This window comes from Anopheles coustani, chromosome 2, assembly GCF_943734705.1.
Source record: "Anopheles coustani chromosome 2, idAnoCousDA_361_x.2, whole genome shotgun sequence".
NCBI classification, from domain to species: domain Eukaryota; kingdom Metazoa; phylum Arthropoda; class Insecta; order Diptera; family Culicidae; genus Anopheles; species Anopheles coustani.
Window position 1 is genome coordinate 34,196,263 of NC_071289.1, and position 24,880 is coordinate 34,221,142.

The 24,880-nt window shown below is 41.8% G+C and overlaps 2 protein-coding genes across 2 annotated transcripts; one reads left to right on the plus strand and one right to left on the minus strand.

Annotated features, from left to right (window-relative positions):
- The first annotated feature begins 692 nt into the window (after positions 1 to 692).
- Positions 693 to 4,353, plus strand: LOC131264277 (EGFR adapter protein-like). Its single transcript, XM_058266560.1, has 3 exons — positions 693 to 959; positions 1,782 to 2,384; positions 4,156 to 4,353. Exons 1-3 carry the CDS (start codon positions 693 to 695, stop codon positions 4,351 to 4,353), a joined length of 1,068 nt encoding a protein of 355 aa, XP_058122543.1.
- A 16,323-nt stretch (positions 4,354 to 20,676) lies between these two features.
- LOC131264278 (EGFR adapter protein-like) lies at positions 20,677 to 23,903 on the minus strand. Its single transcript, XM_058266561.1, has 3 exons — positions 23,646 to 23,903; positions 22,561 to 23,163; positions 20,677 to 21,097 (listed from the first exon to the last, which is right to left on the minus strand). Exons 1-3 carry the CDS (start codon positions 23,901 to 23,903, stop codon positions 20,900 to 20,902), a joined length of 1,059 nt encoding a protein of 352 aa, XP_058122544.1. The 3' UTR covers positions 20,677 to 20,899.
- Between the last annotated feature and the right edge of the window lie 977 nt (positions 23,904 to 24,880).

Below are 24,880 nucleotides of genomic sequence, written 5' to 3' on the forward strand. Positions count from 1 at the left end.
TGTCCGTCATACCCCAATAAATAAAAAAAAATAAAGGAGAGTGTTGTTTCGTGTGGCGTCCAGTGCTTCAGTGAGGATAAAGCATGCCTAAGGATCATACCGATGCACCCAACGACAGCGTGTGTGTGTTTGTCTATGTATTAGGTTGCAGTGAAACAGATTTTTCGCGGTCGGTCAGTTCATGAGTGTGTTCGAGATGAAAAAAAATAACACAAGTCTGTAAAAATAATCACAGGACACCACTGATCCACTTTCCCTCACAGTTCACGTACTTTCAGTAGGAAAATAAATTTAACAAGATCTCATGCCGGTCACAGACAACCCGTTGGAAAGCTAAAGCCGAACGAAGTTTGAACAAAAAGTGTTTTACAATAAAATAAAGTGAGTAAAATCAACCAGTGCTCCGTGTGTACGTGAACGGATTTCCGTCGAGCAGAAAAATCAAAAAAACCCAGCCCACCGATGGGAACACAACGGCTGAACATGTGGTGAAAAACAGTCAATAGGGTGGGTTTGGTTTTTAAATCGTGCGGTGGAAGTACGCAATCGTTGGTTAAGGTTTGTCGGTTGGATTGGTTTGGAGTTCCCCGTGCACAAACAACTATAGTGTAGCAGAAGGACACCCGAGTAGAGGACCTGCTTATATTTGACTAGTCAAGTGCGCACTTCTTCTTCATCGGCCGGTGGTCACCATGCAGGAAGTGGAATATTTTACTGACAATCTGACGGCCGGCATGGAACAAACGCCTTCGCGGACAATGTGTAGTTATGATTTGCTAGATTCTCCTAGGATTACGCATGAGCAGACGAAGCTGGTGGGCCGAGGATATAACAAATGCGATGAAAATGTAAATTACACCGTCGATCCACTACAACTTACTTCGTCCGACGAGGAATGCAGCGGGTCGCCGACGAGCGAGATGAACAATTGCATCAAGTTCATGGAGAAACCGACGCTGGTAAGTGATTTTTGCTGGATGTATATCGCGGGACGCTTCTGTAGATCGTTTCGTTTTAAATGCAGATTTGTGTCCGAGTCGTGCTAAGTCTCGTGAAGAATAGAGTAAAAGATATATTTGTTTAAAGCTGAAACATTGCTAGGGCATGCTGGTACTAGAAAATATGTGGATGTATTTGAGTTTACTGTTGCGAAGTTATCTGAAGAAAATATTTGTATCACTTATCGTTTTGTTAGTTTAGATCGTATTCCGGTGATTATTATTCAATGTATCCAAGAAGTCAAATTGTGCTCTTATTTAGAGAAATGGAACATTCATAGTTTCGTTGACTTAACAGAAAAGATTCTTCATTTTATGAAACTAAATGTTCATGGTATCAAATAAGCACTTTTGATAGGAAGCTAAACTGATTCATGTGTAATACATTAATCCGACTTGATTGATTCACTAAATCTAGTATTGTTTTACCAACCTGTAGTTATAACTGGTATAACGGGTAGTGTCAAGTTAGACCCAAATATATGACATCTACTCTCCGTCAGCACCTGTCACTTGAGATCAGCAAGATGAAACGGTCTCTTTCAACTGGATCGTGAAGGAGAACGAACGTAATAAAGGATCATCCTAAACACGACACATTATTCTATGGTCAGATGCTCTTGCCTTCCATATTTCTTGTTTGTCCCACTTTTCCTTTAAACTTGTATGCTACCAAAACTATGATGTACAAAATTGAAATTAGTATTAAAACATGTTTAATTCGATGAAATGATCACCACCCCTAACCAATTTACTTCTCGCGTATCGTTGCTTCCGCGACAGATAAAACGCTTCGCTCTCGGGTTCCTGCGCAGCACGGAGGAAAGCTTGCCACTGATGTGCCATAAATCGTCACCCACCTCGCCCCAGAAGAAGCTGAACGACATCCTGTCCGAGGACATCTACACCCTGGACCAGGTCGTGTCGAGTAAGTTCGGCGACTCGTGCAAACAATCGTTCGTCGGGTCACCACAGCGCCTCCATCCAACAAGTGATTGCTACTCGAATGAGGCTCCCACGACGACCGCCGTGGCCGACGGCGTGGAGTACGAGTTCAAGCGCAACCTGATCCGGCAGACGAACAGTGCCAGCTCGAGTCCGAAGCGCTTCTCGACCGTCACCCCGCCGAAGCACGCCGACAGCCTGAACAGTGTCAGCCTGGGTGAGGACAACGAGGAACTGGACCGGGCGTCCTGGTTCCAGGCCGGGCTGCCTCGCGAACTATCACTGGAAGTCCTCACTCAGCAGAGCCCCGGTGCGTTCCTGGTTCGCCGCAGTGCCACCAAGCACGGTTGCTTCGCGCTATCGCTCCGAGTTCCGCCCGGACCGGGGCCGAAGGTGGTGCACTATTTAATTATGAAAACCGAGCGTGGATATAAAATTAAGGTAATTTATTACATGCGCTTGGAAAGTTCAAATTTCTGTCTAGTTAGTTTCAATTATGGGTACCGGGATAGTTTCGAGAAAATAGTATTTGGACATGCTGGTAGAACACCATGGATCACATGTTTACCTTTCGCTTCAGAGAGGAAATTCATCTAAATGCAATCCTCCTCTCACGGGTTAACCGGAAGATTTACCCCTGTCTTCCAACGAGTTTCCAAATATGCTCGGGTCCGATGTAAATATTCCCTGGTCGTGATTTAAGAGTCAGGTGCTTGATACGTGATCGTAATAATCTCCAACAACAGATGGGTGTGTTTATACGGTACGGTAGCATGGGTAATTGCAAGGTAACGAAACGAAGCCAGGAACCCAATTAAGGACAACCATGCATGCTGATGCAATTTCTGAAACTGCCTGCTCGCCATGCTTCGCTTTTGCGCTTGATCTGATAGGCTTAAACGAACTGGAAAACAGCTCACAAGCATCCATATTAGCCTTTATTTCGCGTAAAGTTTTTATCGCTACTGGCCATTTTTGCCCCGACTTCCTTTATTTATATTATCGACCCTGAGGCGATGAGCGATCTCAGAGGTCATCGATCGGCGATCAGGCAGCTAATTTACAAGTAGCTCCAATTTTCACGCTATACCTATCCATCACCAGCGAACAGTAATGCATTTTTTTTGTCAATTGATAGCTCAAATGGTGTGGGGGTGTTATGCCTATGTATAAGGATGATGAAGGGACCATGTATTTGCCATACCGTGGTTATCCTTTTTCTCAAAAACTCCCACAAGCTAGAGTCCAGCAGGTTTTAATATATCGTTCTATTACTGTTGTATCTCCGTCAGTAGGATTGTGCATAAACAGTCATAAATTTATAAAACATGAACTTCCGTTGGGGGTCCGCAGCAGCCTACCACTCGGCTGCTGGTGCCGGTTAGAAAATCGACCCATGAGCCGACGGTCATCGACGGTGTGGGTTCCCTTCCCAATCGAGACCGGTATCCTCCCCAGTACGAGAGGACCGACTATCCACATACACATAAGATAAAAGTCTCGAAATCCCTTGACGGGTAGGCATGACCAACAAGGTCGATTGCGCCAAGAAGAAGAAAAAAAGCTCCCATTCCAAAAATAATTTACTCAGGTTGGTGTAAAATAAACATGTAGTTCAGGTTTGATGGATCATTCAACTGCCGTATGGTTGTGGAATTTCAATGATCCCGTAAACAGTCAATGGTTTTGTCAAACATGATGTGGTTGATACTTGATGAAGTCCTTTTACTATTCAATTTAATAAACATAACATAAAGTAGCAAATTACCTCAACAATCCGTTCGATTATAAAAAGAAAGACTTACACAATACTAAGTAAAGAATACGTACTTTGCAATTTGTCGTATCAGAAGCTACTTGTTGAACCATAATTAAATTAGCACTACAGTTTGTGGTATCTTGTTGGCTGTTTTGTTTCTGTAAAACAATATCTACAGCAATTATTTGTCGCACTTGAAAATTACATCAGATAAGGAATGAAGCCAGTAAAAACGTTCAAGACAACTTTATTGTGATGATGGTCTCACTCACAGAGTTCATATTTTATTTTCGATTTAACATTTTTCACAAGAATCAGCTTAAAAAATTATCACATCTAAGGTAGCATTTTTATCATTTCTTTGCCATCTTTAATGACCCAGCAGAAATCAGAAAAAGATAAGATACAATTCAATTAGACTAAAAACAACCTTGTATTCCTTTCCCATTCCAGGGCTTCACGAAGGAATTCTCGTCACTACGCGCCTTGATAACGCACCACTCGGTGATGCCTGAAATGCTTCCGGTTCCACTTTCACTGTCACGGCCTCAGAACATCCCGATGAAGTGCAAGCGTACAGACGACTACGATACGTACAGTGCGTTGAACGAGTTTTCGAAGCTGTTCTCTGATCTCGACATCTGTTCGTAGCGAGAATGCTGAGAGGTTTTGAACAGCTGGTCCAAAGTGGGGCTCTCCGGGAGGAGAATAGGGTTTGTAGGTGTTTGGAATATTTTGATAAAATTTCCTCGAAACCCGTACGTACGACGGTAGTGACAGTCGTTAGCCGGAAGCCTACGCCGGATGGTGAATCGACGTCGAGGATGTATCGCGCTTATGAGCGTTCGAGGGAGGCGGAGAACTCTGTCGGTGACAGATGATAAAATGGGTAGGCCAGGGCCGTCGCTGTGCTACGGTATCTGGATACGAAAGGCCGTTGTGGAACAGTTTCCTGATGAGTTTGTAAATAGCGTGTCAAATAGCTCGTGTAAATAATGCTCGTACGATGGCTATGTCAACCACTAAGAAGGATCTGGGAAACCCGTGGAAGAGCTGAATGTCTTGGGTTAGCAACATTCATCACAGCAAAGCTAGTAGTCCCACTCTCGCAGATGCGTGCAACCAGCAACCTATCCCTGAAGGCGATACCGAAATATAACAATCAAAATGTACTGAAACGTCAGGAACAAACCGTCTGGATGTATTTGTTGACCTAGCGTAGGCTACAATTACAACTTGGGGCGACATTTATGGTGGACCGAGATGCCACGTGCCACGTGTTGGCACAGCGCAACTGTGACTGTTTGACATTGTGATATAGAACTGAACGTTACCCGTGACTGCTTGGCGGAATTTACCAACATTGGAAAATATGAGCTCCGTGGCATTAACGATGAATTGTCATCCCGGCTGAGGCGGATATTGATTTAAACAATATGTCATTATTCGGTGCAGCCACTGATGGACGTCGCCAAACGTTGGAAAATGTGCCTTGGGAACTGTATTTCAAACACACATGTACACGTATGTGTTCAAAAATAAGCGTAACCGAAATAAAAGACTTTGAGTGAAATTAGATGTTTCGATTGATGAGTTACAACTTTATCCGAAATTGTTTGATTTCTTGCAATTTGTGCTCCGAAAAGCCCTGGTTCAAGGTTTTGAACAATTGATTAAGTATTATTATTCAATGTTTGAAAAAGGTTTAAGTTATTGAAACGTCACTGTATTGTGTATTGAGTGATAATATTTGTAAATCATCCTAGTCCTAGAAGTTTAACACCACGACCCAGATGGCACCCTTCGATATTTCGAAGGACTGATGGCGTGTGAAAGATGGCACCCTATGATATTTCGAAGGACTGATCACCGATCTATAATGTACCGTCTTTCGGCCACAGTAATTCTCTTCGAAGGAGGCCTTGTTCCACAAGGGGATCTGGACACACGCACAAAAAAGAAGTATAAAACTTAATTTCGTTAGAAAAACAAGTACGCCTCTGTCTTTTCTTCGATTCATGTTATTATCCTTTCATTCCATCCTCAAATTGTTGCAAATACTGTACAATTTTGTGATTTGTTGATAATATTTCTAACTTCCTAAAGTACACGAATGCGCTACGATCGGACGTCTTAAGTGGGTAATCACTTCAAACTGAATTGTAAAACATGATGATGTGCGGCACAAAGTTCTTATACTTTCCTACTCTTGACGGTCTTTTTCAACTGATGTTTTATTTGTCTTCCTGGGGATTTGTTTACAACTGGACTAAAAAATGTCCTAACGACGAAATAAACCCACAATGGCACCTTCACTGAAGTACATCATTTTCTATTCTCGTCTGACGAGCTTTGACGAAAACGCCAGACATTTATGCACTAGCCGTTCTCTTGCGCTATCGCGGCATAGATTGTCCTTGCAGTTAAGGGCTTAGCATAAGTACGGAGCAAGAAGAAATTATGTCGATCGTTTTGTCACTCCTAGTAGAAAATTTTTTCACTCCTTATCCCATTGGCTGAGGTGCACAATTCCCACTGGAGGTCCAGCTGATAATAATGATTGAAACGTGACGTTGATCCAAATAAGCTTTTCGGTCGAACGGTCTGGATTTCGGTGGTCCGGCTGTCCCTGGCGAAGGATTAATTCCGACTTTCGCTCTGGGATGAAGAAGAGTGAAATCCCCTAGCGATTGTTGTGTAACAATCCTGGGGTTTTTGACTACTGACGACGATGATGGTGATGCTTCTGGCCAAATTAGACCATTTGGTAAATAAGGTTAAACCACCACAACCATAAGGTTAAACCACCAGCAGATGGTAAATAAGGTTAAATTGTCAGCCATGACCGTTGAAATGCTGGTGGCGTTCATGCGTCGTGCGGAAATTTTGGAGTAAAAGGACAAACACAGGCGATAGGACTGATTGAACGTAACAAGCAGACGATGGTCGACACGTCTGGTCCAAGTGCGAATACTTCGTCCTATTGGAGTGTAAGTGTACTGCATCGGACAGACGACCCCTTTCGCAGTCGGTAAAGACCACCTAGACGAGGACTAGTAGAAACTTTTGATGCCATTACATTGTGCACAAAGCCATTTTGTCGATGTCACTACTTGAAGGTGCTCGGAGAAGTGTTGGAAATATTTTCGTTGAGAATTGGGTCTCTTTTTGCTCGTTCTCGACAATCCTATTACCGTGAGTGCGTTTCGAGGCACTGGAAGGTGCTCGTGGAATGCCTTTTCACAGCGAGGGCACTTGACTTATAATTGTAAAATAACATTTGCACTTACATGACGTAGTTGTTCAGCTTGGCTGGCGGTGTTCAGTGTTTTCTCGTTCCGGAAGACGTTCTACATTACTACGAGCTGTCGGAAAGTAGCGTGTACGACTTCCAAGTGTGTCATGGAGCGAAGTGTAATTGAATTAGTATAGACGACTGGGATTTTCATGAGACTAAAAGAAAGAAGGTAGAAATGAAAGAATTATTTTAACAATACGATGTAATGCATTCCAATTTCCCGAACGACGCAGCAGTGGTAGAGAAACTTATTTCGTACATTTTAATTACAAGTCCGCAACTGTCGTGTAGTTACGTTGGTTAGAGAATTGGTTCAGTAGCGTCCAGGCGCTCCTTGAACGCCATGTGTTCGAATCCCAACCAATACTGGGTCTAGAAGAGAAGTACAATGAGCCCATAATGTGGCAAGTAGGATCGAGGTCGTTAACAATAAAATATGGTTTTTAATCTATTTTCCCTATGTTTTTTTTTGTACACCACGTACAATGTATAAAACGTAGCTAGTTTTTGATCCAACTTTCCAACTTTATAGTGTTTGTTGTAAATGTTCTCTTCCTCTTCCAAAACTTCATCCCACCACGTTTGCCTATCCGATAGATATCCTTTCGCACTAACGAAAACATTTGGTACTCCTCACAAAACAGCTCAAAGGTCGTGGAGAAGTCGTGGGTGAGGAGGTGAACGCCAAACGAAAAAGAAAAACCTATCATAGGGGTGCAGCGCGTAGGAAAACTTTCTTTTCAGCAACGAACTGACGCCATCGTCACCTTGTTCGTCGTCGTCGTTCCGATCCTAGATTAGCTAAATCATTCTGAGGTCGTCATGTCTTGACCTCGAGAGTCGTCAGACCTTAACTAACACTTGAAAACAGTTTTTGTAATAAACTAGCAGTTGTTTGTGTTTTGTAAACCTTCTATTGCGGTGGAAAAAACCAAACAGAAAACCACAGGAATACTGCATAAAAGAAGTGCTAACAGGTGAAATGAAGAATGCAATATGAAACAAATCGTAAATAAACGGATGGATAAACAAATACCAAACCAACTCCCAATGGCCAAAACAGTTTCAAGAGAAAAAGAAAATTGGTAGCTTTTTACGGTACTTACAACTGGCTGAATCGCTTTGTTTTTGTGGAGAGAGAAAAGAAAATCTCAAAATTCCACTCGATGCACTTTGTGTTTATCAAAAAGCTTTTTTCCGCAATCCATTCGATAATGTTTGAAAGTTTCTTTTGTTCTTCTTACACTCTATAACATTTTCTTCCTTTGTAATGCAGAGTTCCCTTGCATAGATTATGCTCTACAGGAGTACAAACAAACCACAATCCACTGGCTTCATTCCTCAAAATACCATTTCAATCCTTTCATTAGTTTACTGCTTCAGTTTCTCGCTCTTTTTAATCTTCAGAAAATCCGACGGAAAAGACCGGTGGAAATAATGCTGCAATTTCAGCCTGATAGAATGGCTCTGTCCCAATCTGTCCGGATAGTTACGGAATTCTTTTGAGAGGGATTTTCTGGCTGGATTTAAAATTGGCCATTGAAACCGGGAATAAGTTTGTGCCAGCAACATTTCAAATTTCAATTTCCTTCGACTGGTCTGTCGGAAAATCCATTTTCTCGGAAATTACCGAAGGCACAAGAGTTTATCAACGTTCAATAATAATTCACTAAACGGACGACCCACGTAAAGCATGCACGCTTGTTCGATGCCTCTCTTCCATTCATATCCAGTGTATGTCGGGCAGTTCCACCAAAACCACGACCACAACCATACATTAATGACCAGGCTTAATGATGCACGTGCGGTCCGATGGAACCCTCTACCGTTCATGTCCGAATGCTTCGCGATTCGCGAGGGTGGATTCTGGAGGTGGTTTGTCGGGTTTAATTGCTGCGGTTTTGTAGCAATAGGAAGGAGGGTTAATTACATACATAATCAGGACCGTCCATCGGTGGACAGTTTAAATCTGTGAATAGGCTGTATATGTTATTTGGTCTGGTAGCAGAAACCGAAGGCAAATGATCAATCATGAAAATTGGTAAACAAATACCCCACAACTCCACCGTTTCAGGCTCTTCTTCCACCAACGAGTTACACGCATCGACGAATACTAATGACCCTCGGTCATTTATATCGTTACGTTACATTAGCTTGTCAAATAACAGCATCTGATTCGATTTTCCCTGATGCAGATATTTCATGCAACTCGATCTGCTCCCCTTCACCTACAAGACCCACATATCTGAAGAAATTATGAACCGCAGAGACTAGGGGTTTGAGAAACAATCCTCTGTTGTGGGATCCTTCTGACGATTGGGAAAACGTACTGCTGGTTGATACGATTTCCTTCCGAATGCCAAGCCCGGAACCACTAGTACGGCAATCTATTGATTATCGTTGGAATCCTTCTTGTTATGAACCTGCATCCTACCAATTACAAAGGCAAAGAAGCAAAGAGCAAAACCTGCATTCACTGCTGGTTGGGAGTTGCATAGCTACTGCATGAGAATATGGGCACTGCCTTAGACTGGAACATGTCAAATTTTTAGATCGAAAGGAAATGCCCCTGACTTTAAGAAGTAGCAAAAAATAAAATAGAACATCTTTTAGATGAATAAATTTTATGATTGTCAAGAGCATGCCAAAGCGCACACGCGTTGTTACCAGATAGTGATAGTCTCAACGAATCCTTCCTGCTTGCTGTACACGTTGTAAGCCATGTCATTTTTTACTCTTCTTCGCTTCATTCATCGGATATAAGATGGTTTTATGTTGCTTCTTTGAAGCGTCTTCTTCTGTACATTTTATGCACATCCCTATCCGATGGTTTTTCTTCCTGCACCACGTAAGGGCTCCGATGTTCATATACCGAACGGGCAGATGCGAGCAACGAAACCAGCCGTCGACGACGACGATGATGAAACTAATGATGACGACGGAGAAAAAGTTCATAGTTTCGATTGGAAAAGGGAATTCTGTATGTGTGCACCAGAACTCCCAGCAGGATATCGGATTTAGTTGGAAAACAGAAAGCAGCCACCGGAAGAACGCAACGGAAGCGGAAGTACGCAGGGTAATAATGCAGCCAATAAAAGTAGGATGCAGCAAACAGATGAACTTTTCCTGAACCTTTTTGCCTTGAAAGACTGTACCAACAAGGAGAAAAGTCCTGAAAAATAATATGAGCTTTCCTTTTTCAACCGCAAAGCATAAGCCGTACCTTATCTCCTTAAGAGAAATCGATCAATTTTGCAAATCATAAAAGAATTCATTCGGTAGCAAAATCAAACCTGATAGCAGCTTTAGTGGAATGGAATTTGAAAGGTTTTCCGAGTGACGTTGGGAATGTTTTCCCATGTAGCATATGAATGACACTGTCGGCACCGTTTTCTTGATGGCGCATTCCACAAATTCAGGCTCACCCACGTAACGGATCTTGGGATAAAAAAGTATCGGAGTCCGTGTGCCCAACAAATTAGATGAAAGAATTCTGGGGTCGATCAAAGAGCCATGAGAAAAACGGACCATAACAGCGAAACGGTGTAGATGGTTGCCGCACCTTCGTTTGCGAGTGTTTTGTTGTCCATTGTCCATTTGCAAAACGGTCAAATTTTACTAACTAAGCCCTTCGTAATAGCATGAAAGAGAGTGTTGTTTTGAGTTTCTTTTCTAATCATATTGCTTGCCATATTAAAAGAAAATTAATTATGCAGAAAAGGGAGCAGAAAATGTCACCCATAGCATAGCACACATTTTATTGAAAATTCCAAAAACGGTTATGATCGATGACTCTGCCAGCTGTTCCAGTTTCTTCAAGCCTGGACATTGAAACCTAACAAACTTCAACATCCAACGAATAAATAAATCTAAACAAAAAGATCCCCCATGAAACCGACGGAAGTCATGGAACAGTGAATGGTTTCTTGAAGATTCTCCTTTTCCACCTAGGGGCTTTTTCTCCTGAGTGACAAAAGGCGCTACTAGTCGGAGCAGAATAAAAAGCAAGGGATTGCGCGATATGAGTGGAAATGGTGGAACTAACGCTGTTTTGGGCTCAGGCTTTCGTTTCGGAAAATCTAAAGGCGAGGTACCGGTTCCGGGGAGGGAATTCAATAATCCCCCATCGAGACAGGTTGCTTCGTGACCATAGCCCATAGCCCTAGAGAGATGAAATCCAGCCAGATACGACAGAAAATTACTGGTTATCATATGGCCTATGCGCACGGTATTGCAAAGTGAAAGAGGGAAAACTGATCACCCCCGACACAGTGGAGCCATGTAAGCTACCAATGGAGAATTGTATGACACAATTGTCGTGCGGTTGTCACCTCCACTGGCTCCCGTTGTGGAATGTACTTCGGTACAGTAATAGATGCAATAACACACTCCTGACGCAGTAGCCAGGAATCTTGGAACAAAACTACGGGAAGAAGAAATTCTCGGCTGTTGTCTACCGTTTGGACCAATTGTGATCATATCGGGCAGTGTCTCCGCATTGCTGAAGACGCTGGTGTAGTTCGCATCAAATCATTTTACCACAATTAAAAACATTTATAAGGCAGCTGTAGCTGTAGAGCGTAACGAGTGACGTTCGCTTTATAACGATGTTTCGAGGACAACTAGAAGGAAGTCATCCTTAGCACAATTTTACGTTGGCACTGGCATTTTTATTGTTTCATAGTTTTAAAGGGTTAATTTAAAAAGCCCATTACAAGAGGAAGCCCTGGTTTGTGATTGATTTTTAAAACTATTTCTTATTCATAAAGATGCGAAACATTTTCACACAATAGAAGAGAGTTCCATAAGGTCCACAAAAACCATCATCATCTTCTGTCGTATCTTCTCGACATAAATAAACTCCCCACAATCATAGGCATTTTGCTCCACCTCCCATCAAAGGGACATGGCTCCATGCTTCTCCAATCCTCCTTCCTCCAATTAAAACGGTGTTAATTTTCCAACGAGAAATTGAAAAATGTCATCGAGATTGTAAAGAGAGCCAGTAAGAAACGGTTCAACGAGGGTTGAACAAGTGGGAAATAACAATAGATGCCAGCAGTGAGAAGGTTTTACTGCAACAACCTCCCTTCGGAGGGCTGAAACAATGAGAAAATGGAAAAGTGTGTCACCATCACCAGGGGAAGCACCACTATGGAACAGATTATAGCACAGTGTCGTGTAATTGACAACAGGATGCTCATTATCATACACGTGTACATTCATTGGGACACCTTTGCACAGTTCTTATTATACGAAGGATAACTCTAAATACACACATACAATCGATGTGCTAGTTCTTTTTTAAGACACCGGTATGGTAAACTGGTTGGAAAAGCCATCCACACACATTGCACGGCATAAACAAAAGATAACTAAATTAACAACTCGTTTAATCATCCGCAAGCTTTACCGCCTCTGACCTACTTTTACCGCTGCGAATAAATGTGCCGTTTTCCACCGAAAGCTTTTCCCCCTGAAAGAGACATCCTAGTGAACGAGCGAACATTCAAAGCATTGGATACACGTGGGTAGAAAGGCAAGGTGATAAACGAACCAACCCTGTCCCGTAATGCGTCGTATTATATGATTACCATTTACAGCGAGTTTATCCCAAGGGTTCCGGTTTTCCCAGGCTCTACTTCTGCCTCGTTTTTCTCGTCCCAGAGATACAGGACATAATTACACCGTTGCTAGGGATTATCTTTGGCGGAACAAACACCGTCCAACCGTGAACCCTTCGAAAAGGGCTCTGGAAATTCGGGGAAACTCTTTCATGATTCATGATTGAGTACTAATAAAATACGATATTGGAAAGCTAGTGAGATGGTATTTTTTGTCTTTACGTGGCAGTGAAGAGCCTATCCTATCCTCGGGTGCGGTTAATTTAGTGTGCAGGATTGGAAAACTCGATGCAAGTATCTCTCCGGTCAGAACTGTGTTTCCTAGCGTCTTCCGTAAAAATAACATTGAAAAAGTGTTTTCACTTTTCAAAGTAGTCGAACAGATGACCAAAGCTACCGCTTTCAAGTGGGAGATAGATTACGCAAAATTGTAAGCACTACATCCTATTGCTTCCTTTGGTCTTCATCCATCCAATCACTAATCCAATCAATCGGCCTCGCAAACAGCAAACATTATCAAATGAAACCGGATAGAGTACTTTCAATTGTGTTCACAATAACGGAAAATCACATCTTGTAATGAAAGATCCATTTCGAATCGAACAGCGTTGTTTTCGAAACGGGTCCTTGATATCGCTCAGTTAATACGGGTTTCAGCTAATGATGGCTGCTCTGGATGATGATGAAAGTCAATTTCAATTAGTGATTAAAGCTACACCCGATGCCAAGTCAAGACAACCTACCGGAGTCGTACGATTACAAAATGTGATGCGTAGGTAAGGAGATAACATCGGTTGAGTAGTTGGTTCAATTTCATTTCGTGTTGTTTGTGTGCACGAAAGGAAGTTTTCGTTATCCGGTCGGATTCTCATCAGCACAACCGTGACCCTTCGAGAAACGTTACCGGGAAAAACCCATTCAATTAACTTCAAGTGTGTACTTGCCTGCCGCTTTGGAGTTGCGCTCCATTTACGACGTCCTTGCTCACCCCGGGCATTCGTCAAGTGGTTCAGTGTCTTTACGTTTGATTAGTTTTGGGTCCGCTAAGGGTGCTGGGAATGCAGCTCAACGTGTAAGAAGCAACTAGTTGTGGTAAGTAATTATCCACCCTCTTCGAGTCGCTATAGATCAGACTTCGATGTTTGTTAACGATCAGCGTATTAGCAGATTGGATATTAAAATATGGCAGAGCTTTACCGAAAATAATTGAATTCCCTCGATTTGCTATGTCATAAGTAGTTTATTTTTATACTTTGTCAAGTCCAGTTTTTTCTACAAAATGTCTAAGCTTTTTTTTTTAATATTTTGATGAAATAGTAGAGCCCGAAAAATGTAAGAAAGATGTGCATTTTATAGAACAAATACTGCAGCACCATATAACATTTTTTTTTTCAAAGTCAAGAAATTGATATTAGTTATACACATGTTACAAACTGAAACTACCACAGGGAGTTCACTTCATTTTGCAACTCTTAGTTGTTCGCTTGCTAGAAAAAAGATGCCACTCACATGCTTAGAAATGTAGCCTCAAAGCGAGAAAAATTTGGATTTGGGTCAAGTGTTTACGTTCGCGTAAGTTTGACCGGAAAAACTGACACACTGACTGTCATCTTGCACAAGGCATATCTCTGATCATAATTTTATCTTTTGTTTGGAAATTGAGGGTAAAAGAAGTCTTTAAACTTTTTGTACAGCTACTCTTTACAAGTTCAAGTATTTTTCAATCACGTCGTTTAATTACCTGTTTGGGGCTGTTACCATCTTTTTTGGTTGACTAGGTTAAAAGGTTCGGTTACACGGGCCCGTGTTCATGAAAGAATTTACATCAAAATCTAGTGAAGTTTCGGTAGATAAAAAAGCTGCTTTACTCTAAACCTTATCCCGGTTAGAAGATATAAACTGTATTCAACTGTGTGTGGCTAACCCTAGTCCCGGTTATGCTGATATGATATCGGCTCACTGGTTGGATTGCTCATGGCTCAATGGTAATAAAACAATCAGGGTTCTAATTATTGTTGAAATTCCCGGAAATGATCCCGGTTTGAAGAACCTTAGTTCAATAGGAAGCATCTATGTCTCATGGTTATCAAAATATTGCCCGGTTATAGATTGTTACTGATTTGGGCTATTTCCAACGGGGTTGTTTTGGATACCGAATCACAAACAAAGGTTGGGAATAGCCAATGACAAATTGTTTTGGTTAGGAAAAGGGCAATCTCTTCCATTTATCTTACCCGGCTTATTTCGCACATGTCAGGCACATCTTATAACATATCCTACTATCTATTAGGGATATGTTTTACATTCCTTCTGATTTCGCCAGTGTTCTACATGCAGAATGAGTGCGATAATCTGCGGGCCACTGCATATTTTAAATATCGCACCTATGATGTTCTGCTGTGATTTTCTTTATTTGTAATTTGTGTGTAACTATGTTTCGTGTTTTGTGCATATGTTTTGATTTTTGTTGTTTCAATCTTCCGTAACACCGTGCGTTTTGCGTATCTACCGGTATCCTATTTCACTTTGTAAAGGATTTTTTATATCTTTGTTTTCCTTTTATTGTTTGCGAGTTGATTTTTATGAAACCAAGTTGGAAGATACATTTCTAATAATCCTGGAACGCATGTTCAATTGAACGCGAATAATAATTTTCGTGATTCGAGCTGTGCAATTGCGCTCTTTTCAACATCAAATTATTTTGCATCATTTTAAGTGCATCACTTTGTTCAAGTAAAGACATCACCCTGAAAATATCACACTTATCAATCATTTCAAACACTACTTTTTTCGAGTGTTAGTTTTATGAATTTGATTATCAAAGTATCCTTACGTTTTACTCAAGCGAGCTGATTGCCATGGCGATCAAAGTACAGAGAAACGTAGACGATAGGCTCTGAAGGCAGACAGCCGTAGTAAGTTAACGCTTCAGGTTCCGCAAAATTGGTTGTGGATTGTTTAGGAAATTTTACAATTGTGTTGCTTAGAGGCGCGTGTGTGTGGTTTTGTGTATGAGCCGGCTTAGTAATTTTTCCATCAGAAACTGACGTAGAGTGCGTTTTTGTAAGAAGTTTTTGTGATTGTGCTGTGATTGTTTCGGTGATAGTGTTTTGTGTCGAAAACTGTGTCACATATGCTTGTTTTTACGATGTTTTAATTTTTTTGTACTAAAACCCTTTTGAAGAATTGTTCGTGCATTTCCGATATCCGAAAATACACAGAAAAAGTGATTCGATCGAGATGCGAAGTGAATCGTGAACATTTTTTTGAATCATGTTGAACGATGCATTATGAATCCGGTGTTTCCTTGATATGCCTCTTCAACAGAACGCATAGTGCCCGAGACCGATGTCGTACTTTGTTATCCTTTTCATTTCCCAAAATTTTAAATCGTTTCAAAATCCCCCGTTTTCCTTTTCTCTAATCGAGCAGGTTTTCCCAGTTTAATTGTGGTTGCTATAGCGATCCTTCGATTTCCCCACAAGTGAGCCTGTTTCTAAGGCAATCAGTGCAATGCAATGGGATGAGCGTTTGGTGTGGTCTACTGTACTACCATACAAAAGTAAAGTTTTGCGTCACTTTTGGTGCCTTACTTTATCCAAGAAGGGACATCACCCTCATATCATCACCCCTACGATACACTGCGTCCCAAAATGATAGCCTCACCCAGTTTTTTCATTCATATGCTATTTTGTGTGATTACAATGTAAAACAAACGACAGAAACATATTTCCTAATCTAAAAGAAATGTGTTTCAGTGCTAATTTATCAGAAAATTATTTGATTATTACATTTTGGTCAAAAATTTAAAAAAATGGAGTGTCCCATAATGATAGCCTCACTTAAAAATCAAATCATTCAAATTAACAAAGCAGCCCAGTTTTTAGCCACGTCACCAGTTGTCAAAAGTAATGTATAAGATTTTTCTTTTGATTTGTAATTTAATTTGAACATTGCAAGTGGAAAACAACTATAGGAACGAGAAAAAAAGTCAAACTGATGCTTATCGCTTTAATGGCAAGTTGAATCGTGAGATTGGTGTGCTAATAAATAAGTTCACAAACGTCATTAATGATTAAGTAAAAGATTCCAGTTAATATGGGCTTCAGAAGTCTCTTGTTCGTCTTCAAAATCTTTCCTCGCCTGATAATCGGAGGATTTTTGAAATTGCTTTCAATTCAACCAAAGGTTGCCGTAGGACAAAAAAAGGATTTCTGGTTGAATGTACACAAAAATGCTGTTTTGCGAGCTTTCAATTCATGTTCTGATATAGTATAAGAGTCCATGAAAAAAGTTTCTGCCCTCAAACATCACCAAAAAGTCGCTAGATTGGAGTTTGCTACAGAACATGGACATGTGTGGAGAAACATAAGTTGTCCGTTTGCAGTCTTGTTCAGATTTTGAATTAATTATTAATATTAGGTGGATTATCTTGATGAAAAAAAGGTTCAGTATTGATGGATCGGATGGTTACATCTATTACTGGCGAGATTTGAGACGAAAGCACGATTTTCTATCGTCGCAATATGGAAGGTGATTCCGTCTTAATTTGGGCTACGTTCAGCGGTCTTAGTAGAAGTGCATTGGCGATTATAACACCACGTATGAACAGCGATATGTTTATTGACATCCTTGACAATCATTTGAAGCCTTATCTGGAAACTCATTACACTCAACAACTCATTTTTCAGCAAGACAATGCTGCCGTGCACTCAAGCAAGACAACAAGAACTCACCTTGCACGGTCGGGTATCAAAACAATGTCTTAGCCAGCAGTTTCTCCAGATCTTAATGCAATAGAACATGTTTGTGGGAGGCTAGTTCAAGAGATTTATGAAGATGGGAGACATTACGAGACCATATAGAAGCTTAAACATGCTATCGGAAATGCTTGGCGTTGCTTATCAGTAAATACTTTAGAAAAATTATCGGATAGCATGCCATCAAGAATTTTCCAAGCAATAAATCATAATGGAGGACCCACTGTTTAATAAGCAATGACTTTTGAATCCATTTCTGCTATTTTTTAAAATAATTTAATCAAAAACCTAAGTCAGGCTATCATTTTGGGATACAACTGATTTTAATTAACGCAGTGTATAATAAGAAATTCTATGTCCTCTATTTTGATTCCCTGTAAAAAGCAGGTGCAAATGAAATACTTTTCCCAACCATTCTGTAATGGTTTTTCTTAACCATTGTATAATTTTATAACGTTTTGTTCTGTTGGAACAATTTGCACTTTCACTAATTTATTGCTTCATTGAACCAGAACATGTGCTAAATTAATTTCCCTAACTTTGCTCCGTCCTTTAGTGAATTGTATAAAACCATATTTTACAAGTTATACCATTCCCAACGTCCCATTTCTTTCAATCAGTCACATGACAAACCCACTCGACTATAATAACACAATTATCTCTCGTTCCGTGACGCTCTTGGAAGTCATACGCGCTACTGACTGTACTTACTAGCTTCTGATCTTGTAGAAAATCTTCTGGCAGCAGAAAATACGGAACACCGTTGAAGAACCAACTAATACTAGCCAAGCTGAACAACAACGTCAAGTAAGTGCAAATGTTATTTTACAATTATATGTCAAGTGGCCCTGCCGCGAAAATGGCATTCCATGGCAACTTCCTGGAGCCCCGGAGTGCACTCGAGGTAATGGGATTGTCGAGAGCTGCGAGAAAGAGGAAACCGGATTCTCCACGAAAATACGTATTTCCAACACTTCTCCGGACTGCTGTGGGCTACTCCTCCTAGTAGTGACATCGGACGTAGTCGTGTATTTTGCGGAACTCTTTTAGCTTTTCTACCAAACTAACGTGCCGGTTCCGAACTGACTTCCGAAAATAGCTTTGTAATGGCATAAAAAGTTTCAGCAAAAGCTCGTAAATGTGGTCGTTACCGGGTACGAAAGGGGTCGTCGCTTCCCTTCCCACAGGAGTAAGTACTCACACTTGGACTGAAAGTGGCGACCAGCGTCTCCTTTTCGTTAAGTTCACTCGTTCCCATAGTCTGTCTATGTCTCTTGTGTGTTTGTCTCTTTTCTCCAAATTTTACGAATGGCACACGAACGCAACCTTCAATGCAGGTTTAACGGTCAAGGATGACAAATTAAACTTATTCACCATCTGCCGCGATGACGATTTGGGTAAAACTTAAAAAGCTAGCTTCAAATCTCCGGAAATATGCAATTAGGGTGTGATTTCACTTATCCTGTTCCTAGAACGCCAGAGATAGCTGAAAAAGCTTATTATAAAAAAAGCTTATACATTACATTTCAACCATTATTACTAACTGGACCTCTTGCGGGAATTGTTTACCACTCACAATGGGATAAGGAGTGACAAAACTTTCTACTCGTATTGAATACATCCCCCAGGCACTTTTTACGGCCGTAATTGAAATGGCGAAACGATGGAGCGATTTTCTTCTTTCTCTTCCTCCGGAGCGCAAGCACGCAGCGCTAAGCCCTTGACTGTAAGGACAATCTGTATCTGGATGGCGCGAAGGATGCGGCCAGTGGGTTAATCACCAGCAGGCATTTTCGTCAATGTCCATCCGTCAGAAATAGAAAACGATATTGTTTAGAGGTATGTGATAAAAGTGGTCTTATTGCATCATTGGGAAATTGTTTTTTCGCTACCAGAACTAAACTGATTGATGGAGGATTGGTGAAGGTTTAACATCGTTCGTCTCTATCCTCTCTTTTGATCGTCGGTAAAATGCAATCAAAACGTCGTTAACTTTACGCGAAAGTCCAGTTGTGCACAAATCCTCGGGATGGCAAACAATAGGTCGGCTGAAAACTACCATCAGGAACAGAAAAAAGTTGAGCACTTGCTTCACACATCATCATTTCTATTCAGTTTGTGATTTACGCATTCTTGAACTTTAGGAAGTTACAAACATCATCTTCAAATTACAGCATCATCTAGAAATTGAAACACTTTGAGGATGGAATGGTGAAAATGGCAATAACAAGAAATGATAGACAGACAATAATAAGAATTTTAGTTTTAGTTCTATTTCTTTTCTTCTAAAACTTCCATTCTTCTTCTTGGCGTAACGACCTCTTGGTCATGCCTACCCGTTAAGGGTTTACGAGACTTGTTTCCCTGTTGTACGCAGATAGTCAGTCCTCTCGTACAGGGGAGGGTCCGGTCTCGGTTGGGATTCGAACCCACGCCGTCGAGGTGGTGAGCCCCGGCGCTCATGGGCCGATTTTCTAACCGGCGCTACCGCTCGGCTGTCGCGGACGCCCCATTACCACATCATAAATAAATCACCTATCCTGAAACGGATTTTTCCTAAACCCAAATTGCTAAAAATACAAAAATTTCGGATTAGTAACTCAAAAATCTAAATAGCTTATAATGCTCAATTTTACAAGTCATTTATTTCTGTTACGCCAATTTTCGTAAACATGCAATTATTCACTTAGTGAATAATTTATTGCATCTATTTGTTGTGTGTGTATTGTATACTAGTGTGTTTGTGTATGCATACCATTTCAAGCACACATATTTCAGCACGTGGTGACGTCCATCAATGTCCTCCTCAGCTGGGACGACAATTCGATGCTGCGGGCCCCCATTTTCTGATGTTGGTAAATTCTGCTGATCAATTACGGGTAACGTTCAGTTCTATATCACAATGTCCAACAGTCACAGTTGTGCTGTGCCACCACGTGGCACGTGACATCTCGATCCACCATAAATGTCGCTCAAAGATGTAATCGTAGGCTACGCTAGGTGAACACATACATCCAGACGGTTTGTTCCAGATGTTAGGTTGCTGGTCGCAGGCACCTTCGAGAGTGGGACTACCAGCTTTGCTGTAATCTTGCTAACCCAAGACATCCAACTCTTCCTTGTGTTTCCTGGTGCCTTCTTTTCGACTTGCATTTCCATTTCCACGAACACTATTTACACGAGCTATTTGACACGCTATTTACAAACTCATCAGGAAACTGTTCCACAACGGCCTTTCGTATCCAGTTACCGTAGCACAGCGACGGCCCTGGCCTACCCATTTTATCATCTGTCACCGACAGAGTTCTCCGCCTCCCTCGAACGCTCATAACCGCGATACATCCTCGACGTCGATTCACCATTCGGCGTAGGCTTCCGGCTTCCGGCTGTCACTACCGTCGTACGTACGGGTTTCGAGGAAATTTTATCAAAATATTCCAAACACCTACAAACCCTCCTCTCCTCCCGGAGAGCCCCACTTTGGACCAGCTGTTCAAAACCTCTCAGCATTCTCGCTACGAACAGATGTCGAGATCAGAGAACAGCTTCGAAAACTCGTTCAACGCACTGTACGTATCGTAGTCGTCTGTACGCTTGCACTTCATCGGGATGTTCTGAGGCCGTGACAGTGAAAGTGGAACCGGAAGCATTTCGGGCATCACCGAGTGGTGCGTTATCAAGGCGCGCAGCGACGAGAATTCCTTCGTGAAGCCCTGGAAGGAAGAAGGATAGGTCTGGTTTCAAGTGGATCTTTAATGATGTTACAAGAATGATATAAATAATCTCAAAGATTTAATAATTTTGGAAAATGAATGATATTTACAAAACGCTTAGGTTTACCCCAAAATTAAATATAACCTATGTGAAAGAAGGTCATCCCTCGGAAGTCGTTGTAAAACTTTTCACCGGCTTTATTTCTCATGTGATTGAATTTTCAAATGCGACATAGATATGTTTCACTGTCACCGTAGTTTTATTCTACAGTCATCAATTAATTTTCTTAAGGAAAAAAACTGTCAAAAAGATGCTAAATTTTTATTTACTATATAATACAGAAAAAAGCTCAATTCAATGTCAACCAAATCATATTCGACAAAACAATTAATTGGTTAAGGAATCATTTAAATACTCAACCATCTCGGATGATCCATTAAAGTCGGGTTGGCTGCGCGATTAAGTGCGTTGGTGAACCATTTTGCATCAGGCCGAAATGATTTATGGAATGGGAGCGCTTGTATTGGAAATTTATGACTGTTTATGCACAATCCCAACAGCAAATGAACGATGCAACAATGCCTGAAGAGCTCTAGCTAGTGGGAGATTTTGAGAAAAATGATAACCATGGTGCGGTAAACACATTTTCCCTCCATCATCCATTAACATAAGCATAACACCCCCACACCATTGTAGGCCTCCCTTCATACAAAACCATCGCTGTTCGCTGGTGTACGATTAGTAGGGGTGGGAAAATTGGAGCTGCATGTAAATCAACCCGGTTTTTTTTTGTGATCCGATAACCGGAAGCGCATCTAATACGACAATGGTTACAAATTGAATAAAATGTCCCAACGCATTACCATGCCCAGGTGCAGAGGAGAGTTTCCAATGAAGGATGCATTTAAGTACGCAAATACTGCTCCCTATTTTTGCGACTGTAACTCTCATCCAGTAGAGGCATGTGCATGATCAGCTAATATTGGTGTTTCTGCTGCTGTGCTGTGTCCAGGGAGTGTTTTTCCAGTTCGTTTAAGCTCATTTATTTCGAGCGCAAAAGCGAAGCGTGACGAGCTAGCAGTTGCCGAGATTGCACTGGCATGCATGATTGTCCTTAATTGGGTTCTTGGTTTCGTTGGGTTCCCATGTAATTACCCATGCTACCGTTACACATACGCACCCATCTGCTGCTGGGCGTTATTATCAAACACCTGGCTCTTAAATCACGACCAAGGAATATTTACATCGGACCCGAGCATATTTGGAAACTCGTTGGAAGATAGGGATGCATCCTAACATGCAAGGTGGTGCAAGGTGCAAATTCCTCGCCGGCAGAATCCTACGGTTTACCCGTGAGAAGAGGTTTGTGTGTAGAATAAATTCCTCCCCGAAGCGAAAGGTTTACACATGATCTCCCAATATGGTTCCCGGTAGGGCTTTCCAAGCGCATGTAATAAATTACCTTAATTTTATATCCACGCTCGGTTTTCATAATTAAATAGTGCACCACCTTCGGCCCCGGTCCGGGCGGAACTCGGAGCGATAGCGCAAAGCAACCGTGCTTGGTGGAACTGCGGCGAACCAGGAACGCACCGGGGCTCTGCTGCGTGAGGACTTCCAGTGATAGTTCGCGAGGCAGCCCGGCCTGGAACCAGGACGCCCGGTCCAGTTCCTCGCTGTCCTCACCGAGGCTGACGCTGTTCAGGCTGTCGGCGTGCTTCGGCGGGGTGACGGTCGGGAAGCGCTTCGGGCTCGAGCTGGCACTGTTCGTCTGCCGGATCAGGTTGCGCTTGAACTCGTACTCCACACCATCGGCCACGGCGGTCGTCGTGGGAGCCTCATTTGAGCAACCATTACTTATTGGAAGGAGGCGCTGTGGTGACCCGACGAACGATTGTTTGCACGAGTCACCGAACTTGCTCGACACGATCTGGTCCAGGGTGTAGATGTCCTCGGACAGGATGTCGTTCAGCTTCTTCTGGGGCGAGGTGGGTGACGATTTATGGCACATCAGTGGCAAGCTTTCCTCCGTGCTGCGCAGGAACCCGAGAGCGAACCGTTTTATCTAGCGTGGAAGTAACGATACGCGAGAAGAAAATTAGTTAGGGGTGGTGATCATTTCATCGAATTAAACATTTTAATACTAATTGCATTATTGCACACCACAGTTTTGGTGGCAAACTCGCGATAGTTTAAAGAGAAGGTAGGGTAAACAAGAAATATAGAAGGGAAGAGCTCCTGACTACGAATGGTAACGCGATACAAGAATTTAAAAATCAATCATTGTACCTTCCTTTTAAAAGTGCGAAGTTGAACCCAAAAACACTTACTTTTATACTATGAAGATTTTTGTTCTGTTCAGTTACCAGACACGTCTTTTAAAATTGTTTTAGATTGCCTGTATAGGGTTTGCAACTTTGATAAATATCCTTCACAGCAAAAATATCTTGTAAACATATAGAATTGCATTTCCTTGAAATGTTACTGCTGTAAAATGAATTTATCTTTTATCCTGTTCTACACGGAATCATGTTACGAACCACTTACCAGCATCGGTTTCTCCATGCACTTGATGCAATTGTTCATCTCGCTCGTCGGCGACCCGCTGCTTTCCTCGTCGGACGAAGTGAGCAACAGTGGATCGACGGTGTAATTTACATTTTCATCCGATTTGTTATATTCTCGGCCCGTCAGCTTCAGCTGCTGTTGCTTGGAATCTAGCAAATCGTAGCTACACATTGTCCGCGAAGGCTTTTGTTCCATGCCGGCCGTCAGATTGTCAGTAAAATATTCCACTTCCTGCATGATAACTACCGGCCAGTGAAGAAGAAGTGCGCACTTGACCAGTCAAACATAAGCAGGTCCTCTACTCAGGTGTCCTTCTGCTGCACTACAGTTGTTGGTGCACGGGAAACTCCAAACCAATCCAACCGACAAACCTCAACCACCGATCACGAACTTCCACCACACGATTTAAAAACCAAACCCACCCTATTGACTGTTTTTCACCACATGTTCAGCCGTTGTTTTTCCATTGGCGGGTTTTTTTTATTTTTCTGCGTGATTAAAACCGTACACGTAGACAGGAGGCACTGGTTGTTTTATGCTAGGTTTATTTGATTGAAATACACTTTTTATTCAATCTTCGTTCAGCTTTTGTTTGCGAATTTTCCAACGGGCTGTCTGTGGCCGGTATGAGATCTTGTTTAATTTTTTTTATCCTCAGAACGTACGTGAACTGTGAGGGAAAGTGGATCAGTGGTATTCTGTGATTATTTTTCTGGACCTGTTTTATAAACAAAAAATGAATACTTTTCGTTTTCACTGAACACACAAACACAAACAAACACCTTGTCGTTGGGTGGATCGGTATGATCTTCGGGCATGCTTTATCTTCACCGAAGCACTGGAGTTCACAGAATACAACATTCTCCTTTATCTTCTATTAATTTATTGCGCTCTATCATGTGAGTCGTTTGTGACGGTCGGGAACCGGAAGCGGTGATTCAAAGTCGGAGTAAACAGCAACCCTCATCGACCGGAACAGCGCTTGCCTGCGCTCGTAAATTTTTCGTTCCCTTTGGTCGATGGCTTTTCCAAAAATTGATTCGGTACAACCCTGCGACCACAACTACCCTCGTCCGTACATTTGTGTTGTGATTCTGAGAACTTTTATTCCGAAATGTGGCTTAGTCCATTGCAGTGTTGGGTCTATGTTTTTATCGGTATTCTTCTTAGAATGAGTTTTTTTGTCACTGGAGAGCGACGTGATTTTATACGTA

Coding starts and splice junctions, on each gene's coding strand:
- LOC131264277 (XM_058266560.1), top strand. CDS start 693: ATGCAGGAAGTGGAATATTTTACTGACAATCTGACGGCCGGCATGGAA. Junction 960..1,781: donor TCATGGAGAAACCGACGCTG/GTAAGTGATTTT, acceptor CTTCCGCGACAG/ATAAAACGCTTCGCTCTCGG. Junction 2,385..4,155: donor AGCGTGGATATAAAATTAAG/GTAATTTATTAC, acceptor TTCCCATTCCAG/GGCTTCACGAAGGAATTCTC.
- LOC131264278 (XM_058266561.1), bottom strand. CDS start 23,903: ATGCAGGAAGTGGAATATTTTACTGACAATCTGACGGCCGGCATGGAA. Junction 23,164..23,645: donor GCATGGAGAAACCGATGCTG/GTAAGTGGTTCG, acceptor CTTCCACGCTAG/ATAAAACGGTTCGCTCTCGG. Junction 21,098..22,560: donor AGCGTGGATATAAAATTAAG/GTAATTTATTAC, acceptor TCTTCCTTCCAG/GGCTTCACGAAGGAATTCTC.